General features: G+C 36.4%; 2 protein-coding genes and 1 long non-coding RNA gene across 6 annotated transcripts; 1 reads left to right on the top strand and 2 right to left on the bottom strand.

The window, feature by feature from the left end:
* The first annotated feature begins 9,232 nt into the window (after positions 1–9,232).
* Positions 9,233–13,989, top strand: LOC126608664 (transcription factor MYB88-like). Of its 4 annotated transcripts, XR_007617940.1 has the most exons (13): positions 9,242–9,897; positions 10,055–10,101; positions 10,229–10,285; positions 10,432–10,504; positions 10,838–10,893; positions 10,982–11,161; positions 11,247–11,428; positions 11,644–11,792; positions 12,036–12,178; positions 12,265–12,476; positions 12,567–12,712; positions 13,203–13,439; positions 13,543–13,989. XR_007617940.1 is itself a non-coding variant. In XM_050276634.1 (12 exons), exons 1-12 carry the CDS (start codon positions 9,841–9,843, stop codon positions 13,311–13,313), a joined length of 1,410 nt encoding a protein of 469 aa, XP_050132591.1. In that variant the 5' UTR covers positions 9,241–9,840; the 3' UTR covers positions 13,314–13,989. The 4 variants fall into 4 exon arrangements, 3 of the variants coding, with proteins under 3 accessions (XP_050132592.1, XP_050132591.1, XP_050132590.1); XM_050276634.1 differs by having other exon boundaries at positions 9,241–9,897; positions 11,647–11,792; positions 13,203–13,989; XM_050276633.1 differs by having other exon boundaries at positions 13,203–13,989.
* LOC126608671 (uncharacterized) lies at positions 11,340–14,596 on the bottom strand. Its single transcript, XR_007617941.1, has 3 exons — positions 14,346–14,596; positions 14,092–14,160; positions 11,340–11,484 (listed from the first exon to the last, which is right to left on the bottom strand). It is a non-coding gene; the product is annotated as an uncharacterized LOC126608671 (long non-coding RNA).
* Positions 14,597–15,202: 606 nt separating this feature from the next.
* LOC126608667 (UDP-galactose/UDP-glucose transporter 3-like) lies at positions 15,203–17,999 on the bottom strand. The gene is made up of 7 exons (XM_050276637.1): positions 17,719–17,999; positions 17,474–17,571; positions 17,235–17,365; positions 16,781–16,811; positions 16,519–16,622; positions 16,225–16,346; positions 15,203–15,958 (listed from the first exon to the last, which is right to left on the bottom strand). Exons 1-7 carry the CDS (start codon positions 17,820–17,822, stop codon positions 15,550–15,552), a joined length of 999 nt encoding a protein of 332 aa, XP_050132594.1. The 5' UTR covers positions 17,823–17,999; the 3' UTR covers positions 15,203–15,549.
* Positions 18,000–19,314: the final 1,315 nt, after the last annotated feature.

A 19,314-nucleotide genomic window follows, 5' to 3' on the forward strand; every position in this document is an offset into this window, starting at 1 on the left:
CCTTTGCCCGTGTTTTTTCCTTTTCATTTTACATGGGATCGGCAGTCAAGGACTATTTTGCCACCCATGAAATAGTATCATCCTTTAGTTGTTATTTCAAAAACAAACCCTAGAAGGTGGTAGATATGCATGCTAGACCTTAATGTTTACTGTATTTTAAGAGTCAAAGTTCCCCAAATCATATTAATTTACTAACTGATTAACACTTGAGTGCTCTTATATATATATTTATATATATATGCGTGTATGTTTTTAATTTATCGGGAACTTGTTTGTAAAATTGGCAACATAGGATTCAAGAGCTCTCTTGATATCTGCATTCAAAGTTCTATATTGAATGCGCGGCTCCTACTCATTACAAACTGGAGAAAGCAACACGACACTACTGCAAATTTAAGACCAGGGAATTTTGCTAAGAAGTAAAGAATGAAATTATAAAGGACAAATTGTAAAAAGTTATTTTGTACTCTTTCTTGGTGCTTTTGTTGATTAACTATTCAACATCAAACTTTGTTTGTAGGGTAAATCACTCTCTCTTTTTCAGCCTTTTTCAACCTTCATGTCATCTTTTCGATAAGTCTAGCTTGATTTAGTTAAGAAAATACATTAAGGGAGCGCTAAGCCAATCCCAAATCGGGCCCTCTAACACAAACAACAAGACGAATTAACATGTACTTAATTACCAAAGAATTAAGCACGGTGCGTTTTATTGAAAAGGGCAAGCAGTTTGGCAAGTCAAGTTGTTTGACTAATTACTTTCCGAAAAATATTTAGACCAAGTGACAAAGGGATACATAATGTTTCAAGTGCACACGTCTTTACTCATGCCGAGGGGCCTAAACATGTTTAATTATAATTAACCTTCTTATATATGTACATTATCTATATATCCAACTTAACTAGTGTTTGTATTATATATTATTACAAATTGTTAAATATTAATAAAGTGTTTTAGACGAACTTCTTTCTTTTTTAGTGTTTTAAAACTTTTTTTTTTTTTTGGAGAAAAGTGTTTTAAAACTTTTTAAATTTATTTTCTCTTTCCTTTTCTTTTCCTTGCCTTTTCTTTTATATTCTTTGAAAATTGTGATCAAAAGGATTGATTATGGACCCTTTTCGTGGGAGGTATGTAGAAATTGTTTAATCAAAATCGAACTTTTAACCCGGCAAAGGGTAGAAGAAGAAATCAGAGATGTAGTTTTAATCAGGAGCAAACGAGCTCAACAAACCCATAAAGCAAAGTTAGTAAATGTTTTGCCCCTCTTTTGGTGTTGGAAAGTTCGTATATATGCTAGTGTGAGGATGTGAAAATTAAAGAGTCTCATATTGATAAAAGGAGAAATTTTGTAATTAATGGCTTATAAGAAAGTTGGGCTACTCCCCAAATTGCCAGTTAGTTTTTTATGGTGGAACTCAACTTTCTTCATGGTATCAAAGCAAGTTGTCCCTTGTGTAAAGCTCAACAGCCATACATGCTTTCTGTCACCTGATATGTATTGTCCATGTGCTAAGCTTGAAAATTCGTCACACGTAACGGCCCGGTGGTTGAGAGTATGAATCCCATATCGAAGGAAAAAGGGATCTTGCATGTGCTTATAAGTAATTTAACTATTTCTCATATTGCCAATTGGTTTTATGGTGAAACCCCAACTTTTCTTATAAGTCTTTTAAAGTTTCTTCTTTCACCAATGTGACTTTTTAACTTTCACATCCTCACGAATTGAGTGACATGGAACATGTGTAGAAGTTAAGTACATGCAATACATGGAGCATGTATGGAAGTTAAGTACATGCAATATTCCTTTTATTCTCGATGTGAGATTTAAACTCTCAATCGCTACTACACAAAAGTAAGGAATATATAGTTTCGTTTTTTTATACACGGTTATGTGAAAACTCAAATTATATACAAACTCGTTTATATGTACGTCAAAAGAAGAGGAGGACGAGATAGCTAATAACATAAAATGAAGCGAACTGATCCACATGCATATTTTTTTTTTCATCTGGACAACCTATTTAGTTGATTAATGGATTTTAATTTAAATGTCAGAAGTAATTAGTATTTTTAAGAAGAGAAAAGAGGTGTGAAAAATTAATTTTTTAAGAATATTTAATAATGTAAATACGTATACGTGTGTGTGTCTGTATACAATTTGCCCATTTTAATAAAATTAAAATCATCATTCTTAGCGAAAATAAAATGAAATGATGAAAAGCATAACAATTTAAAAGCTAGAATAGCTCTCCCTCTTGACACGGCACTGTAAGATAAGGCCAAAGCAAAAGTAAGTTATGATAAGCTCATTGAATCTTTAGTAGCTAATGATTCACCAAATGCCCTTTTGTTGAGAATGGGAGCCTGAAAATTGGCCCATGATTTTCATTTTCTATTTTTTTTGCTTTGAAGGGGAAAAAGACTTAAAGCAGGGCAGGGAGAGCGGGGGGACACTTGGCGCGTAGTAATTGATTGGGTGGCCGCTCAGTTGGGATGACGGTGATGACTAACGAGTAACGACCCATATATGATGAGAGTTTTATGAAAATAATATGCAAAATATAATGAAGGGGTAAGGGGGAAGCCCTAGTGCCCACACCCCATCTAATCAAATATCTATCTCTTTGGGAACTTGGGCCTCTCTTCCCTACCAAATTAAGCTCCACTGCAGACAACATTATACCTTGCAAGATTTTGGTTTTGGTTTATGTTAAGGTTTAAGTGCCCTAGTGGAATGAGTATAATTAGGGTTTATGAAACGAAAGGAAAGTCTTTCCTTCGATTTGATATGTTTTATTTGGCTATTTGTTTTGTATAGTTTGGTAGCATAAATACATGTTTGTTTTTGTTTTTTTAAACAAAACTATAGATTTCATTTAGACAATGTATATGTAAGTTTGTGAGTGTCAAAGGATGTGGTTTTATGATTTCTTGACGCCCAAGTAGCTCGGTCAAGGAATTGTGGTGTTGAGGAAATCAAGAGACGTTTTGGTTACACAAGAATTCAATACCATATAGGACTATAATATTATCCTGTAATTTAGCAATCCCTAATAATCAGTAATAGGTCAGATTATATATGGGGATCTTAATCACTATAATAGGAGGTCCTTGCTACAAACCCACTTGTTAGCTAGGGCTCTCGGCAGTTTGAGCATAGAAGACTATACTCGAAACTCTAGCTGCCACGGCTGTTTCTTCCTCAGGTAAGTCTTCGACTTTAGTCACGAAGCATGTACTCTCTAACTGTAACTGTAACTCTACACATGGTTGTGCTTATAACTTCTTACAATATATAGCATTTTAACCTTACTCATAAAAGAAATGAAGAATATAATATGAGCATTTTTTATTATACAAATGAGTGCATTGGTTAATGATGAATAAGGTAGAAGTGTTTAATTTAAACTTAAATAACAAAGGAGAGATATGTTTTTTTTTTTTTGAAAGAATGTTATTGCAATTATGACTTTTGATCCTCAAAATTCATATCTATCAATAAACTATTTTATTTGTTAGATTATGAATGTGGGGAAAGGCAAATGCATAGACTTTGTCAAATTCAGTTTTTTCATCCAAAGTTTTCTAGGTTACCCGCAGGGCATTGAATTGAGAGGGACGAGACCACCTATTGTCATGTGCAACGTTGAAATCGTAACCATTCATACACAAACACATACCATCTTCAAATCTAGTATATATATATGATGTGCCAAAGCATGCCCTACTGGTTTCAGATTTGCAATAGCTTAGAAATTAAACGTATAATATTAATAAGGTAATTGACGACCAAAAACATAAGAAGGCATACATGCATGCTGAACTTTTTTTTACATGCATCCCATGAAGATGGGACCAAATGGACCTAAATTCTGATAAAACCGCGTGAAATTTGTCAAAGGTGACGATCATACCAGCATAACAGTAACCTAGCTAAGCGTCAAAAGATAATAAAGTGATTATATATGAACCACGCACATATAAGTCGAGGCAGACAGGCCAAGAAAAAAATGAACTGTTTCACTTTCAAGTTTCAATCAAGGCTGAAAAATGACAAAGTGGAGGCACGATGGTGGAAGATGATCGAAGACGGAGGGGATCTTTTCTTTTTGAATTCAAGCATGGTCCTGGGATTGTACGTTACATATATGCACGTACGTATTTGTTCTAAAATATTTAAAACTTTTAAAGGGTATCTAATATATTCATGTAGCGATATTGCAAATGTTTTTACATAGGGGTCCACAAAGGTCGGTCTTTTTTTCCTTTTCTGGGTCTTTGCCCATCAATTTTATGGCTGGCTGTGGGACAAATATTACCGACCCTCTAGGGACTCTACCCAGCTAAGTAGGGATGACAATTCTAACCGTTAAGCCCAATAATCATGGATAACCATCCGAATAGATTAGATTTAAGTATGAAAATTCGGGTACATTTTGGGTATGGGAAAAAACCGTGAATATTATTCGGTTATGGTTTTGGATATGGTTATAGGGGTTCCCAATCCATATCCGTACCCGAATCCGAACCGAATAATATATAATATAATTATATGTATATATATGTATTTCATTATTCACCGAATTCATTACCTTAGGAATACGAAAACTACATTGTGTGAGTTTTATTTTGTGGCAAAGTTCAAAAGTTTTGATATGAATCAAAATCTATGAGAATTTAATAGTATTTATATGAGATATCAAAGATCAACCAACATTATCAATGTTTAGCTTTAATTTTTATGTTTCACAAGATCCATTAATTAAATCATTTTATACATCAAATATTTAATGACGAAATTAATATTTACTAAATTATCATGCGTCAATTGGGCGAATATATATTTTATATTAATGAAGATGGATATAACCGTTAACCGATGGGAAATCCATTATCCGGTGGGTATGGTTATGGATAATACTCGATGGTTAGGCCATCTCCAACTGATGGCTGGCTAGATGGCTCGTTTTAGCCATTTGGCCCTCCAAGATATTAATATTTTAATTAACAATACATAACCATATTTGCCTCCATCTCCAACCGAGGGCCAAAGGGCCAGAGGACTCGTTTTAGCCCTGTCACAAAAAACCGTCTCCAACCGAGGGCTAAAAGGCCATAGGGCCAAACATAATTTATTTTTTATAAAACTACAACTTAAATGTTGTTTAACTTTCATGTTGTTAAATGTTTTTTTTATGTTGTATAATTTTTATGTTGGTTAATGTTATTTAATATTGTTTCATATTGTTTAATAATGTTGTTTTATGTTACTTAATTTAATTTAATGTTGTATAATGGCTTAGGAAGTTATAGGAAAAAAATAGAATTAAAAAAATACGAAACAAATTTTGTGAAATAGAAGTTATAGGAAAAAATGGATATGGTTAATTTTTGTGGTTATGAGAATGGATATAGCATTTCCGTTCCCAAACTGATCTGTTGCCATCCCTACAGCTAAGCACATTCTCCCACTATCTCCATTTTACATGAACATTTTTAGATTTCGCTTCCAAAAAGTTTATGTCTAACTAAGTGATTTCCGTATACTCCCTTTTAATTCTTTCAAATGATCCTTTTTTATTTGTTAAAGTGAGAAAAATGGTGTACAAAATCATTTCTTTGCGTTTAAATGTATTCATAACATATACGTGTATCCGCTTCTGCATATAAATATGATACATGTCTCACATCCCCTTCTTTGACTCTGATTGCACCATTATTCTCAAACAGTATGCAGAATGAGTAGCATGGGCATTCTTCCTTGAATCAATAGCATGTTTTTGGCGGGAGACTTCGTTGTCAAGAAAGAGACCATTGATAATATGCCCATTTCTGGTTTTTTGCCGTTTGTAGGGCTCCACTAATTGAAGATTTCAAAAGTCCGATAGGATTAGGCATTTATCTTTTACTGGTCCACGTGGTGGATCGCGGACTTGCCCACCTGGCAAAGGCTAGCAAGTAGAAAAGGTCAGTTGGGTTAAAGGAATAAGTAAAAGTTTAGTCTGTATAATATATGGAGAAATGTTTTCCTTTCCTTAGACAAAGGAATAGATGGATGTTTATACTTTGCAAAAACAACGTAAAATCAGAATAGAGAAATGCTAATTTTACTCTCAAAGTGAGACTTTCTATGGAATTTCTATTATTTCACAATTTATCATTAATTTTTATGTTAGCATTATAATACATTGTGCTAAAAACATAAGATGACAGAAAATTCATAAATAGTCTCACTTTTAAGAAAGTCTTCTTAGTATCTCTCATTCAAAATATTATTTGATCAATTTTTGGTTTACAACAAAATCTTATACTAGTGTGATTAAATTATGGTTAGAGCAGTCGAGTCGAATACAAAATTTCATAATAATATCTTAACCACTTATGTTAGAAGTTCAGCAACTCCTATACGCCAGCAGTACAGTGATCTTATCATTTTTCTATTAATTAGAGTAAGATGCTATCAAAGTAAAATGTAAGCGTGATATGGAAATGTGGAACTATTAGTTTAATGTGTGATTTAATATGATCACCTGCAATCAGTCGGCTACTTAATTTGAGGCCCACATGGATTTTCAGTCTAAAATAACAAAGCTTAAATCTAAAATTAGATTTAGCATGGATATGGTTAGGTTTCTGTCACTTCGCAGAGAGAAATGTGTGGTTATATTTTTCTGATTTCTCTCCTATTTTTCTCATCAATTTGAAATTGTTTGTCCTAATTCATGGAGTACTTATAGAAAAGGGTCCAAATTAACAGCAACTTGGTGGCTGCTGCCCTTTGGCTTTGATGATGACCCGTTCCTGGTTTTTCTTTTTGACTTTGTGTACACACACACACACACATATATATATATATATATTGCGTGAGACGGTGCCCAATTTCTAATTAATTTGCATATACAAATTATGGTGTAAACTAGTCCTTAGGGCTAGCTGTATGATGAACTCTAAATTTAATTTAACGGTTTGTTAATTGCATTGATAATTGACAACACTATTGAGTTAAGTTGGAGTTGCATCATTTGCACATTCAATGATAGATATTAATATATACAGGGTAAGTTGGGGAGATTAAAATTTTTTAACTAAATGATATGGAAGTTGATAATTAGATTATTAGTTAAATATTGATCAACGTGCTTAATTCTTGTTGACGACACGTTATTTAATTTGTAAATTTAGAGTACACATTTAATCTACCTAGTATCACCCATATATATCATAAAGAGGGGTTTGGTTTGCAGGAAAATGGACTTGGGAATGAGAAATCATTTATTTTCCCATGTTTGGCATGTCCGGTCTTGAGAAAAGCTTCCAAGCTCATGGGAAAAAAAAAGGGGGGGGTGGGGGGGGGGGAAAGCGAAACCCTCCGTTCATCTTGGTTCATTTTTCCTTCCCATAGGAGACCAAGAAAAGCAGTAATTTCTGTTTAATTACATCTTCTTATGACAAATTTGCCCACTTTAATAAATAATAATGAGACTGTTAAGTAGGGGTATATTGGGAAAGATAAATATTTTTTATTATTATTGTGCCAATTAAATTAAACATGGAAAAATAAATAAAATTATACTTCCTAGCTACTTTCCCATGATTACCAAACAAGAAATAATCTTCAGATTTCCCATCCCCTAGAAAATTACATAGGGATTGATTTCCCATCAATTTCTTCCCGCGTACCAAATGGAGCCTAAGGAGAAAGAAATGGTGAGTTTGTCACGTCTAATGGCTAAAATAGCGCTTGCATATTGTACTTTGTTCTGTATAGCACAACATGTGTCATACAAAGTGTATTTGTGGCAACACACAATGCAACAGTGTATATTTACAACATAATGAATATATTATGTAATATTATTAGGATACTCCATCACATTAAACCGTATCTTTTTTAACTTATAAATACTTGGTTCAAGAGTAATTATGTAAGTAAACCTTTTTGATCAGAACAAATTAGGGGAAATCTATTGATGCAATCAAAATCCTCTGATATCTGATTAAAAAAACCTTTAATTAACATGATTCGTGAAGCATGCGTGCATACTTCTAGACAATTCCTACGAGGATATAAAAAATAATTCAAATTTTAATTTTCAAATTTTCAAAACGAATTCGCCTTTAATATTAAACGTGGAGTAAAAGAGAAACCAAAGGAAGCTGCATGTCAAGCCATTGAGAAATTTTTTAGCTTGCTGAAAACATAGTTTGTTATATCAAGTGTCATAATATAAGTGGTTAAATTTTTTTCAAGTATTCAACCAATTGTATTTGACACTTGATATATCGAATCGTGTTTTCGACACACTAAAAAATCATTTGAGGCCAACGTAAAACTGAAGTTTGAGTGCTGGGACACGTTCCCATCGGTACACACGCATGTGGGGGTTGGAAGTTTGGAACCAATGGAAACAGAAGGTTGTGGCACGAGTCTAACAAAGGCGTGGGAATGAAGAAAGGCCAATTGAAATCACAGTAAAATTGAAGGTGGTGGGAAAAGAAATAGCAAGATTTATGTGATGAAAATAATAAAACGAAAAGAGGAAGCATTGAATTGAAATAGAAATTTGAGGCTGCCCTTTTGAGTGAGAGTAAATAGTGTGTGACTAAATGGGAAGGTTAGGTCACGAAGATGGTCACGTCCCCTTTATAAAAGAAAATGCATTCAAAAATTTGAAAACAAATAAAAACGCTTGCAAATAGTCCTTTACCACAGTGCTGGAAATATGTTGTGTCATTGCATGACTGCGTGGGTTCGAACCCCGTCGGTGGCTAATCTAACATTTAACTTACTAATGTTATCGTTTATTTCAAAAATAAAATAAAAATGCTTTGAAATTTTTGAAAAAATGAGTGAAGCGTGTGTAACATTCAATATTTCGCACTGGGTCTACAACATTGAATGGTGTCAAATTGTAAAAGGTGAAGGTAATGAGCTCGCCTCTCTAATGTAAACCAGAAGCTTAGATGTCAATGACTTGATTGAAATGAAAGTAAGAATTCATATCCGAAGTCATTGTTTGCCTCTGTTAGACACACTTACAAAAGTATAGGGGCCAAATTTGTATTTAACTCCTAAATACAAATACATAATGATATGAATAAAAAAATTAAAAAAATAATAGTGTGGTCGTGTGTGGCCCTGTGGGCTTAAGTCTACACCAGCATCACTGATGCACTAATGTCATCTCATGGAATTCAGCGTTATTTTTCAAACTTGCGCTCATACCCGCGCACTATAAACTAAAGCAACCAAACAATCCATTGGTTTTTATTTATTAAAATATACGGTCCTTGAAAGTTTATTAGTTGTTGTAAAGATACAGAGAAACTTTGAAAAAAGCTCTCGCCCTCTCCTCCTCTCTCCAGTCCACCCTCTCACCGTTATGTCCAGTCCAGTCCAGTCTCATCCCAAAACTCGCACGACCCCTGATCGTATTTTCATCCCAAAATCTCTGTAAATTGTTTGAAATCGGTACAAATACGAATACCCGGATCCAATCCAATCTGTTTTTACAAGTATATGCACTGTTTGAGCATATATTTGTGATATAAACTCCGAACTCCAAAGGGGGTGCGGCTGAAAAGTTAGAATCCGAGGCCACTAAATCCAATCCCGGAAGGAGATTGGATAGCTTTTGAGGTGTGGCTTTCTATTGGGGTTTGGCTATTTTATTATATAGCTGAAAAAGACTCTGGCTTTAGTAGTATTATGCAACTTGGTTTGGATAAAGGGGTCATCTGGGAGCGTAAGAGAGAGAGAGAGAGACTGAGGAGTGAGCAACTGTGAGATAGAGCAACTGTGAGATAGAGTGAGAGAGAGACAGGCGAAATTAAAAACCCAAATGCCGCAGGAGGAGTCAAAGAAGAAGGAGCGCCATATCGTTACTTGGTCTCAAGAGGTGGTCTTTTCATCTCTCTCTCTCTCTCTCTCTCTCTCTCTCTCTCTCTCTTCTCTCACATTGGATTGTTTTGAGTTCTGGGTTTTGATCAAGACACCCAATTATGTTTCTTTGGTTTATTTCTGACATGGGTTATGGTTGTTCTTTTGAGTTGCAGGAGGATGACATACTGAGGAATCAAATAAGCCTCCATGGAACAGAAAAGTAAGTTTCTTGTTTTTCTCACCTGGGTTGGTTTTACAATTTTTCTTTACATTTATTCAATTAAATTATCATTTTATTGGTAGAAAATTAATTGAAGGCTATGTTTTTGTGATCAATTTCTGTGCAGTTGGGCTGTCATTGCATCTAAATTCAAGGATAAAACAACGAGACAGTGCAGGAGAAGGTAATTTCAAACCCAATGTTGACGTTTGAGTTGAGTTCTGCTGAGAAATCCTCTGTTTTTTCATTACCTACTCAATTATTGAGGTCTAATTGTTTTGACTGCTAATTTTTTATTTTTGGTCTGAAATTTGACAAATAATGTTCCAGATGGTACACATACTTGAATTCTGACTTCAAGAAGGGAGGATGGTCACCAGAGGAAGACATGCTCTTGTGCGAGGTACTTGATGACAGTAGCTTAGAATATCGTTGTGCGCTGTAGATTAGAGTAATTTAGAATATTGTCTCGTCAAAAAGATGAAATTCTTCCACTTTATGCATGCTTAAATGGTTTAAGGAGAAAGATAAATCATCAAAACTTGATTGTTGAGAAGATTTAATCATTTTCTGTAATGTGACCAAGTAGGCCAGGCCTGGTGATTGCACTGCACGTCTTTCCTAAAGTTGAACAGAAAAAACCACCACTGTTTATTCAGCATTAAATATTATTACCCTCATCATTGGATCATTGGATGTGGTAGAAACCTAATTGCTCAAGGTGATCGGATTGCAGGCTCAGAAGATATTCGGGAACAGATGGACAGAAATAGCAAAGGTGGTTTCAGGAAGGTATATTAGCTTTCTTTTTTCTCCTCCTGAAATACCTTAGCTCGATCTAACGACACAATTAAGATCATAAATTGTCCTCCTTATGCAGAACTGACAATGCCGTGAAAAACCGGTTTTCAACTTTGTGCAAGAAGAGAGCAAAATATGAGGCCTTAGCTAAAGAAAATGCAAATTCGTACATTAATCAAAATGACAAAAGGGTCATAATACGAAATGGATTCAATACAGATGGAACAACAGAAACAACAGCACCTCCTAAGAAGATGAGGTAAAATTACATCTTTAATCTATGTACAAAAATGTTGATTTGGTTACTGCTCAATGTAGTAGAACTCATTCTTTGTGCAACGCAGGAGAAGCCACATCCCTATTCTCTCCAAAAATTGCACCTCTGGGGACAGACTACTTGATCAGTGTGGAAAGATAAATCAGCAGCTAAGACCTCCGTTTACTGTGTTGATTCAGAATGCTCACAATGTAGAGAATCTGCAAGACCAGCATAACGGGCATAGCACCAAGGAAGTCCCCGGGAATGGTAAATCACCTCAAATTGAAACTTGTTCGGCAACTCATCAGATTTCTTTACAATGCCTGAAAAGCACATTGCAGGAAATGTGTGAGAACATAAGCAAATTGTTTGTATTGGGTCAGCAGAAAGTTGGCCTATTTATCATTTGAAAATTCATTATGCATTGATTTATATGTTTTCAACTACAAAACTCTAAGGTCACTCTTACGTTCATTTATCAGCAGAACAAAATAGCAAGTTTCAAGGATCATTTCTCGAGAAGGATGACCCGAAGATAATTGCTTTGATGCAACAAGCGGAGTTGCTCAGCTCGCTGGCATTAAAAGTTAACTCAGAGAACACAGACCAGAGTCTTGAAAATGCTTGGATGGTGAGAAATAATTATCCATTTGCTGTGGTCCTGTGGACTGAGCAATTAACATTTAATTGCTTGGTTTTTAAAAATCGTAGGAACATATAAATATACATATAACTCACATATATTGCGAATGTGATATTCAGATGCCTTTAGTACTGGATTCCTCCATATCTAGTTCAGAGAGTAAAACAGATTCAAGTCTGGTGCCAAATTGAGTATGCATATCCTCTAACATACATCAAATGTGATATTCAGGTGCTCCAAGATTTCTTGAATCAAAGCAAAGATAGTGACATCCTCAGTTATGGAATTGACGATTTTGATTTTCAACTCGAAGATCTTAAATATCTGTTAGAGGACTTAAGGAGTACTACTGAGGGAAGCCGACCATCTTGGCAGTAAGAAATGTGACTTAGACTACTATTCTTATATGAGCATGTTTAAACCACTGTACACCATCTAATTGGTGACATATATATTTCAGGCAGCCAGATCTATTCGACGACTCTCCAGGAAGTTCAGAATACAGTACAGGGTCAACTCTTCTGTCCCAAACAGAATGCTATCAAGTGGAACAAAATGAAGTTGAAATAGGTTCACCGAATCAGGAGATTCGACTAGGGTCACACTCAATTCCTATTGAAGGGCAAAATGATGTTGGTGATTGTGAGAAAGGGATTGTTTCCGAAAAGCAAGGTAATGGATTAACATATAAGATATGTTGGCTGATCACATTTCCTACTCAATCAGATTTGCTGATAACCTATTTAATATTTCTTTCCGCAGAGATATTTCCATCATGTGATGAAGGAAGAAAAGACTACGCAGTTGTTTCTGCGTTGTCAAATACCGAGTTCACTTCTCCTTTTAAAGTTGTCCCATTGTTCAGATCCTTGGCAGCAGGAATTCCTAGCCCAAAATTTTCTGAAAGTGTAAGTTGTCTCAGAAGTTCAACTCTATTAAACAATAAGCTATTAGTTTTAATGGTTGCAGAAGAAGTGGTATTAGTAATGATGCTTAACGTTGTTTCAAGTCACCCCGCTGGAATCTAGGTGAAGCAATGCAATGCTTAACCAATGTCCAGGTGATGCTAAGAAAACATATAGCAGAACACAAATATTCGATTCTAGGCATCTTAGACAGACGCGTGTTTGCATCAGTTAGAAAAAAAATAGGAGCTACAAAACTATGCTTTCATTTACAATATGCACCACGAACTATTGAAATCCAAGTACATTAGAATAGTTTGGCCACCATGCTCAGCCAGCCTTGTTCCAAAATTCTACCCGCAAGCTTAAATTTGGAAACCTCAGTCTCTGTGGCTTCTTATTTGCCTCATAGAACAAGTTCTTAACTTCTTATGGTACAAATGCATGACATTGTATGGATTAAGACTGACCACTTATGTGTTGAATATTTCAGGAGAGGAATTTCTTGCTCAAAACGCTTGGAGAGGACTCCCCCTGCCCCATCCCAAGCACCAATCCTTCACAACCGCCACCCTGCAAACGATCCCTCCTCCAAAGTCTATAACCAACCTTTTTGATCCACCACCTCATATATAGAAATTTTACATGGCCCATTGAGTTCGTGTCCATTTTGGATTCCTCTTTTCTTAGGATTGCAGCCATTCCAGCCTAAAATTTTACAAATGGGCAGGTAAAGATCTGCTTCCCAAAACCCAGATCTAGAATGCAATGGTGCATTTTAGCATTTGCAAACGTATCTAACATAGTTTTCTGCATTATTTTGACCTATGCAGAGTTACCTCCTTCAGAGTTCCTAATCGGTACTCGCTTTTTGTGTGTTTGGTGTGTCATTCTTTAGTTTGCCTCTCATCATCCGATATGTTTTCCGAGTGTTCCATTTTTTGGCCTTGATTTTTACAGTTGTACAGAACCTGCTATGTCCCTAGTCATTCAAGAGTGTAAGACTACTGTAAGTATACATAGGCAGCTTGCCTATATTTTCCGCTAGAGTACATGATCAAAACAAAACAGAGAGAAAGAGAAGAAGAAGAAAACAAGAAAAAAAATGAGAGAGGATTAACCAGTTCAAGTGGATTCCTGTTTATCGTTTTTCCGGCGTGGAAAACGGGTACATAATAGGTTGATATTTTTTCCTTCTTTGGTTTGATTTCCCCCCATGATTTCTGATGTAACAAAACTTAATGTAATTGGAGTGAAAATGGTTTTGGTTTTGGTGTGCACTTCTTTCTTTTGTTCTACTCTTTCTTCCTAGAATTAAGACATGAACTGATGAACACATCTCTAATCAAGCGGCTCATAGCTCAGTTGGTCAAGATATTTACCTTTGCATCTGAGGTGCCGAGTTTGAATCTCCCCTCCCCAACTATCGCTTGTGTCAAAGATGAACACATCTAGGAAGTGTGAAGTAATGTTAGAACATTCAGCATCAGAAAACTAAGAAACCGACTCGCACACAGATGCAGGATGAATGAGTTTCATTCAAAATAAGGAACGGAACAAGAAATCCGAAAAGAAAATGGGCGTAAAAGTAGGCAAAATTTGAGCCAGGAAGAAGGAAGCCATTGGTTTTACTTACCAGAGGGTTATGGCAGGCGTGAAGGAAGCTCCCAGTCTTCGGTTCTTCTGTCTTGATAGTGTGTTGAAGTGGGGAAGAAGGGTAGCGAGACCAAAAACTGTGTTTGGTGGTGGTGGTGGACAAGTATGATTAGGAAGAAAGGAAAAGCAAAGTGGTAAAAGAGGGAGGGAAATCTCTACAAAATAAAGGGCACTTGTAATCATTTGCTGTAAACTTTCTCGAGTGAAGGTATACGAGCACAAATTGGCACCTTTGACCTCTCAACCCCAACATAAAATTGTTTGATCTCAAGGATAAACCAGTAATAAAATTAATAACCTTAGTTAAATAATCCGTTTGGCCAGTCCTGATTTGGGAATAACGTGCTAAATTAATAATTCGCTAAATTCATAAGACAATACATTATAGAAAATTTATATAGGTCTCCTGTAATATATAAATTAATAATTTTCTGATACAGTGCTTATGTTTCGACTACGAGGCCTTCCTAAAATATGACTCAATCATTGTTTGTTTATTTTTGAAATTGATGTCACCTTTGATCTCATCTCTAACTTTTCTTAACATGATAAGAAGGTATGGTGTGGATTTTTCATCTCGAATTATTCAATGTCATCGCCGCTCTGAGAGCTTTTATTTTTTGCGAAACGGGCTCCATAGTAGAACCATCGTCTTCGACTCCATTACCTTGATCACTTCCCACGACGCTCAATAGTTTGTTCGTCAGTCAACATCTCTGAAGTTGTGTTTACTCCAGGGTAGTTCAAGATGTCCTCGACATCCATCCCATTACGATAATTCAACTCTTTGATTGCCACCAAAACATTACTAATGAGAAACCGTACAAATATAAGGGGTGGCTACTACTTCCTTGCGACTTCCATTACAAAAAGTTGAGAATACTCTCTCTATAGCTATAGAGGGTCTGTTCAATTACATTACAAATAGCTTGTGACGACTACGGAGGGAAAGAACAAAAAAAAAAAGGTCGTACCCAGTGCACAAGGCTCCCGCTTTACGCAGGGTCTGGGAGAGGTGAATGTCGGCTAGCCTTACCCCCATTTATGGAGAGGCTGCTCCCAAGTCTCGAACCCGAGACCTACCGCTCATGGGCGAAGGCACTTGCCATTGTTATGGAGGGAAAGAACAAGAGATGTAAAATTTGGGAAAGAAGGGTTTTGAATATGTAAGATCAAAATTGTTATTACATTGGCTTTCTCTTCTTCGGCGCTCTCTGCGATTTCCTCCACTTGTGGTAGATGTGATACGACAGCCCAGAAAACACCATGACGACAGACCCCCATTGCTTAGTTGACAGGGGATTGCCACTCAGCAACGAAGACACCACGATGCTTACAAACTTGCGGGTTGTGGTAATGGTGGTGTTAGCTAAGGAACCGAAACGACTTATGGTTAGGAAAATGAAGTTCTGCCCAACTGCACCACAGAGACAATAGAGAAAAATGTCCCAAGCTGCTTCCGGATGCTGCTTGCAGAACTGAACCGACTCAAATCCGCTGCCATGTGGCCAGCCAAACATGTAGATCATGTTGTATATGGTACCCCATAAATTCATGCCTAGCATTATTTCCCAAGCGCTCGTCTTTGGATACCTGGGCAAACACAAAGCTATGACATTTGAGACTGAATTCTCCATATCAATCATGTACGGATGGCTCAACGTAACAATTTCACAGATCTATTTCTATAAACAATATATAGAGGATCGGCATAAAAACTCCCTCAAGCATTCTCGAAAGCAGGGGGTTGCAAATGTTGATAAACAGTTTAAATAACGCCAAGAATCCAGTCAGTGAATAACAGAAAGGCAACAACTAGTTAAATGGTAGGAGAAAGATGATGTTGTTCTGAAGTATACCTTGCTTTTATTGAATCCTGGGTAGCATTTGTGAATCCATCAAAAGCAAGATTGAGGAAACATAGTCCATATCCAAGGGGAGCATTTGGGTGTGCCAACTTGCTAATCGTCTTTGAGCTAGTCTGGAATTGACCGAATGAGAAAAACATAATAACAACAACATAAATTGCATAAATTGCATGAAATTCATTGAGGACAATTTATAGAAGGAAAATTGAAAGAGAAAACGTAAAAATTATTTAATTCTCGTTCCATTCTCAAGAAATACACACAAGCACACACACCATCCCTCACCTTCAAGAGTGCAAATATGGATACCCCTCCGGCAACAAGGAGAGTACAAACATATTCAGGAAAGCTGTATCTTTTGCCGTAGACTAGAGTACCCATCAGCATCACTGCATACAAATAATAACCATTTATTACTTATTTATGTACGAAATTTAAAGGTTGATCTAATCAGTATGATATTCCACAATCTTAATTGAACTTAATAATGAGTAACATGCTTGCTTTAGTAAGATATAGAAGAGTAATAAACTTGAAAATATCTGACCTGGAATCATTTTTGAGGACTTTGCCAAGACCTGCAAGTAAACAGAACAGCTTAAATATCCAAAACTATAGATCCTTTTAATTGGCGTTACTTAAAAACCACAAGAACGAAACTTTTCACAAAACTCCATTCTCCTCAATCCTTCAACAACCAATTCAACACCCTGATTAACTCAACTCAACTAGTCATTAATCCAAAATAACAGGGTCGGCCCTAAACCATTTTCTGCCAATGATTTTATCCAGAGGAAATGAACAGCTCCATAACATATATGACAATCATTTGCTTCCTCGCTAATTAGATCCTAAGAAACTCAAATCAAGTAAACTAGACCTAGGACACACAACCATCAATTCTTCCTATAACCATTACTATATTCTCTAATGTTGACCATTTACTATATATTCTCTAATGCTACCCATTTGGGCAACTGGATCCAAATTGGAAAGCAAACCTGAGCCGGGTAACTGATATACTTCAACGCTTCGATCCCCATAGCGGGTCCAATCGTGTTAGTAATCCCGGCACTCCAGTACGTCCGCATAGGCGCACCTCCAGCATTACCGCTAGACCAAAGCTTTAACACTATTCAAAGAAACCCACATGACAATATTATCACCCAATTCGTTTCTTCAGCTCAAATCAATCCACAATACAAGAAATTCAAGATTTTTCAGGGAGATTGAAACTTACTTATATATGACCAGATTAGACAAACCACATTTTGGGCTAAGTTGAGGAACGCAAGGTGTTCGAACCTATTCCCATCTGGCCCGAATCGCTTCGTGGACCTAAAAACAAAGATCACAACATCACCAATTTTGATTAACTTCATCGATCAATTCGGAAAACAATTTCAGGAGCTGAAAATCTCCAAAACAAGGGTGCGTGATCTGGGAAATCCCCAAATGCAGATAGAAAGAAAAAATAAGACTTACAGGGTTTCCTGAAGCACGCCTTGGTAGATATAAGCAGACCAAATTCCGACGACGCAGAATCCGAACACCAACACGCGCCGGAGCCCCGATCCGTGCGTTTCCATTTCAGCCCCCAATAAGTAAATGTGGCCGGAAATACCTCCTGATCCGGCCTCCTCTCTCTTCCCCTCTTTTTTTTCAAATGAAGCAAGATAATTAGGGTTTCAGATGAGAAGGTTTAAGAGGAAGCCAGAAGAATATTAGCAGAATGATTCTGGGTAAATAACTCCCACAATTCAGGAAAGGCGGAGAGACCGTTGATATAGGCGGGAGCGCCAACTCTACGTGGCTTTGTCTAGGTGGAGGCTTTCAATTGGTTGGGTGACACTGCGTCGCTTCTCATTGGCTGCGCAAACGCGGACCCTGGCAGTTGGCCGGTATTGCTACTTTCTACTATTTAACCCCTCAAGCACTGTATTTCTTTTTACTTATCTAAGAATTTTTAGGTTCGATTCTCTTCAAAGGTGAAGCTAAACCGCATCATTATGCAAACTCATTGTAAGACTTAGCCCACTCTCCCATTTCTTTAATGTAGATATTATCGTTTGTTAAAAAAAAAATCCTCCTCAAAAGCTAGTCCCTCTCTCAAATTACCGATAAATTACGTTGTTTTTTTGAGTTTTAACGAAACACTTCATGTACTGTTCATTTTTAACGAAAGAAACATTTTTACTCTAAAAAGTCACTTCTTATACTATTCATTTACAACACATTTTTGTCATTTTGATTAAAACTCAAAGTTTTTAAGTCATTTTCATTAGTTTTCCTTTGTTTTTTTCTCCTTTGTCCTTATATTATAAAGAGTAATTCGTTATTTAATTATATGTGCAAACAATTTTAAGTGACAATGTTTGAATGTTATATAGCGAGTGGTTTTTTTATGATTAATCTAGTTGGAGCCATCCATTTGCACGCCACATCATCGTACTAGCAAAAAATTTGACAGAAAGACAATAGATAGAATGACGAAACTAATTTGCACAAAAATTTTGTTCCTCCCTACTATCGTTTGTATATTCACGAAAGTTCTTTGAATTTTCGAAAAATCACATTGTTTCTCCCTACCCATTTATTTGTTGATGCCAAGTATTCAAGTCGATACTAAATACATAGCTCTTGTAGCTCGAGAAGAACTTACATACACCATTGAAACACCATGCGTTTTAACTTTTTTACATAAATCGCTCGAGATAATAATAAGTTTGTGACACCGTCATTTCATGCAAATCTTTCTCCGGTAACTCGGTTGAATAGACTGAATAGAACAGCAGGCCGGAGAGTACGCCAAGCCCTAGTAATGTGGCCCGAAACGCTTCATGAACCTAAACACAAACATCTCTGGGCCCAGGCGCCCATCCTGCTGCAGTTCCTTCTTCTTCATCTTCTTCTTCGAGGAGGAGGACCTAGACCCACGGAGGTGACAGGTCAGGTCAACATTCTTTGGCTACTAACACCGCCATGTGATTGGAGTCCGCTACTTGGAGTATCCGACACGGCTACGTGTCCCATCTTTTGGAGACTCACTTACTGTTGTCATATGGCCATTCAAGCTAGAAA

Source organism: Malus sylvestris, chromosome 16 (assembly GCF_916048215.2).
Source record: "Malus sylvestris chromosome 16, drMalSylv7.2, whole genome shotgun sequence".
Classification (NCBI taxonomy): domain Eukaryota; kingdom Viridiplantae; phylum Streptophyta; class Magnoliopsida; order Rosales; family Rosaceae; genus Malus; species Malus sylvestris.

Coding starts and splice junctions, on each gene's coding strand:
- LOC126608664 (XM_050276633.1), top strand. CDS start 9,841: ATGCCGCAGGAGGAGTCAAAGAAGAAGGAGCGCCATATCGTTACTTGG. Junction 10,505..10,837: donor AAGACATGCTCTTGTGCGAG/GTACTTGATGAC, acceptor ATCGGATTGCAG/GCTCAGAAGATATTCGGGAA. Junction 12,179..12,264: donor GGAAGCCGACCATCTTGGCA/GTAAGAAATGTG, acceptor TATATATTTCAG/GCAGCCAGATCTATTCGACG.
- LOC126608667 (XM_050276637.1), bottom strand. CDS start 17,822: ATGGAAACGCACGGATCGGGGCTCCGGCGCGTGTTGGTGTTCGGATTC. Junction 17,572..17,718: donor GGCGTGCTTCAGGAAACCCT/GTAAGTCTTATT, acceptor CTTTGTTTTTAG/GTCCACGAAGCGATTCGGGC. Junction 15,959..16,224: donor CAGGATTCAATAAAAGCAAG/GTATACTTCAGA, acceptor GTGTTTGCCCAG/GTATCCAAAGACGAGCGCTT.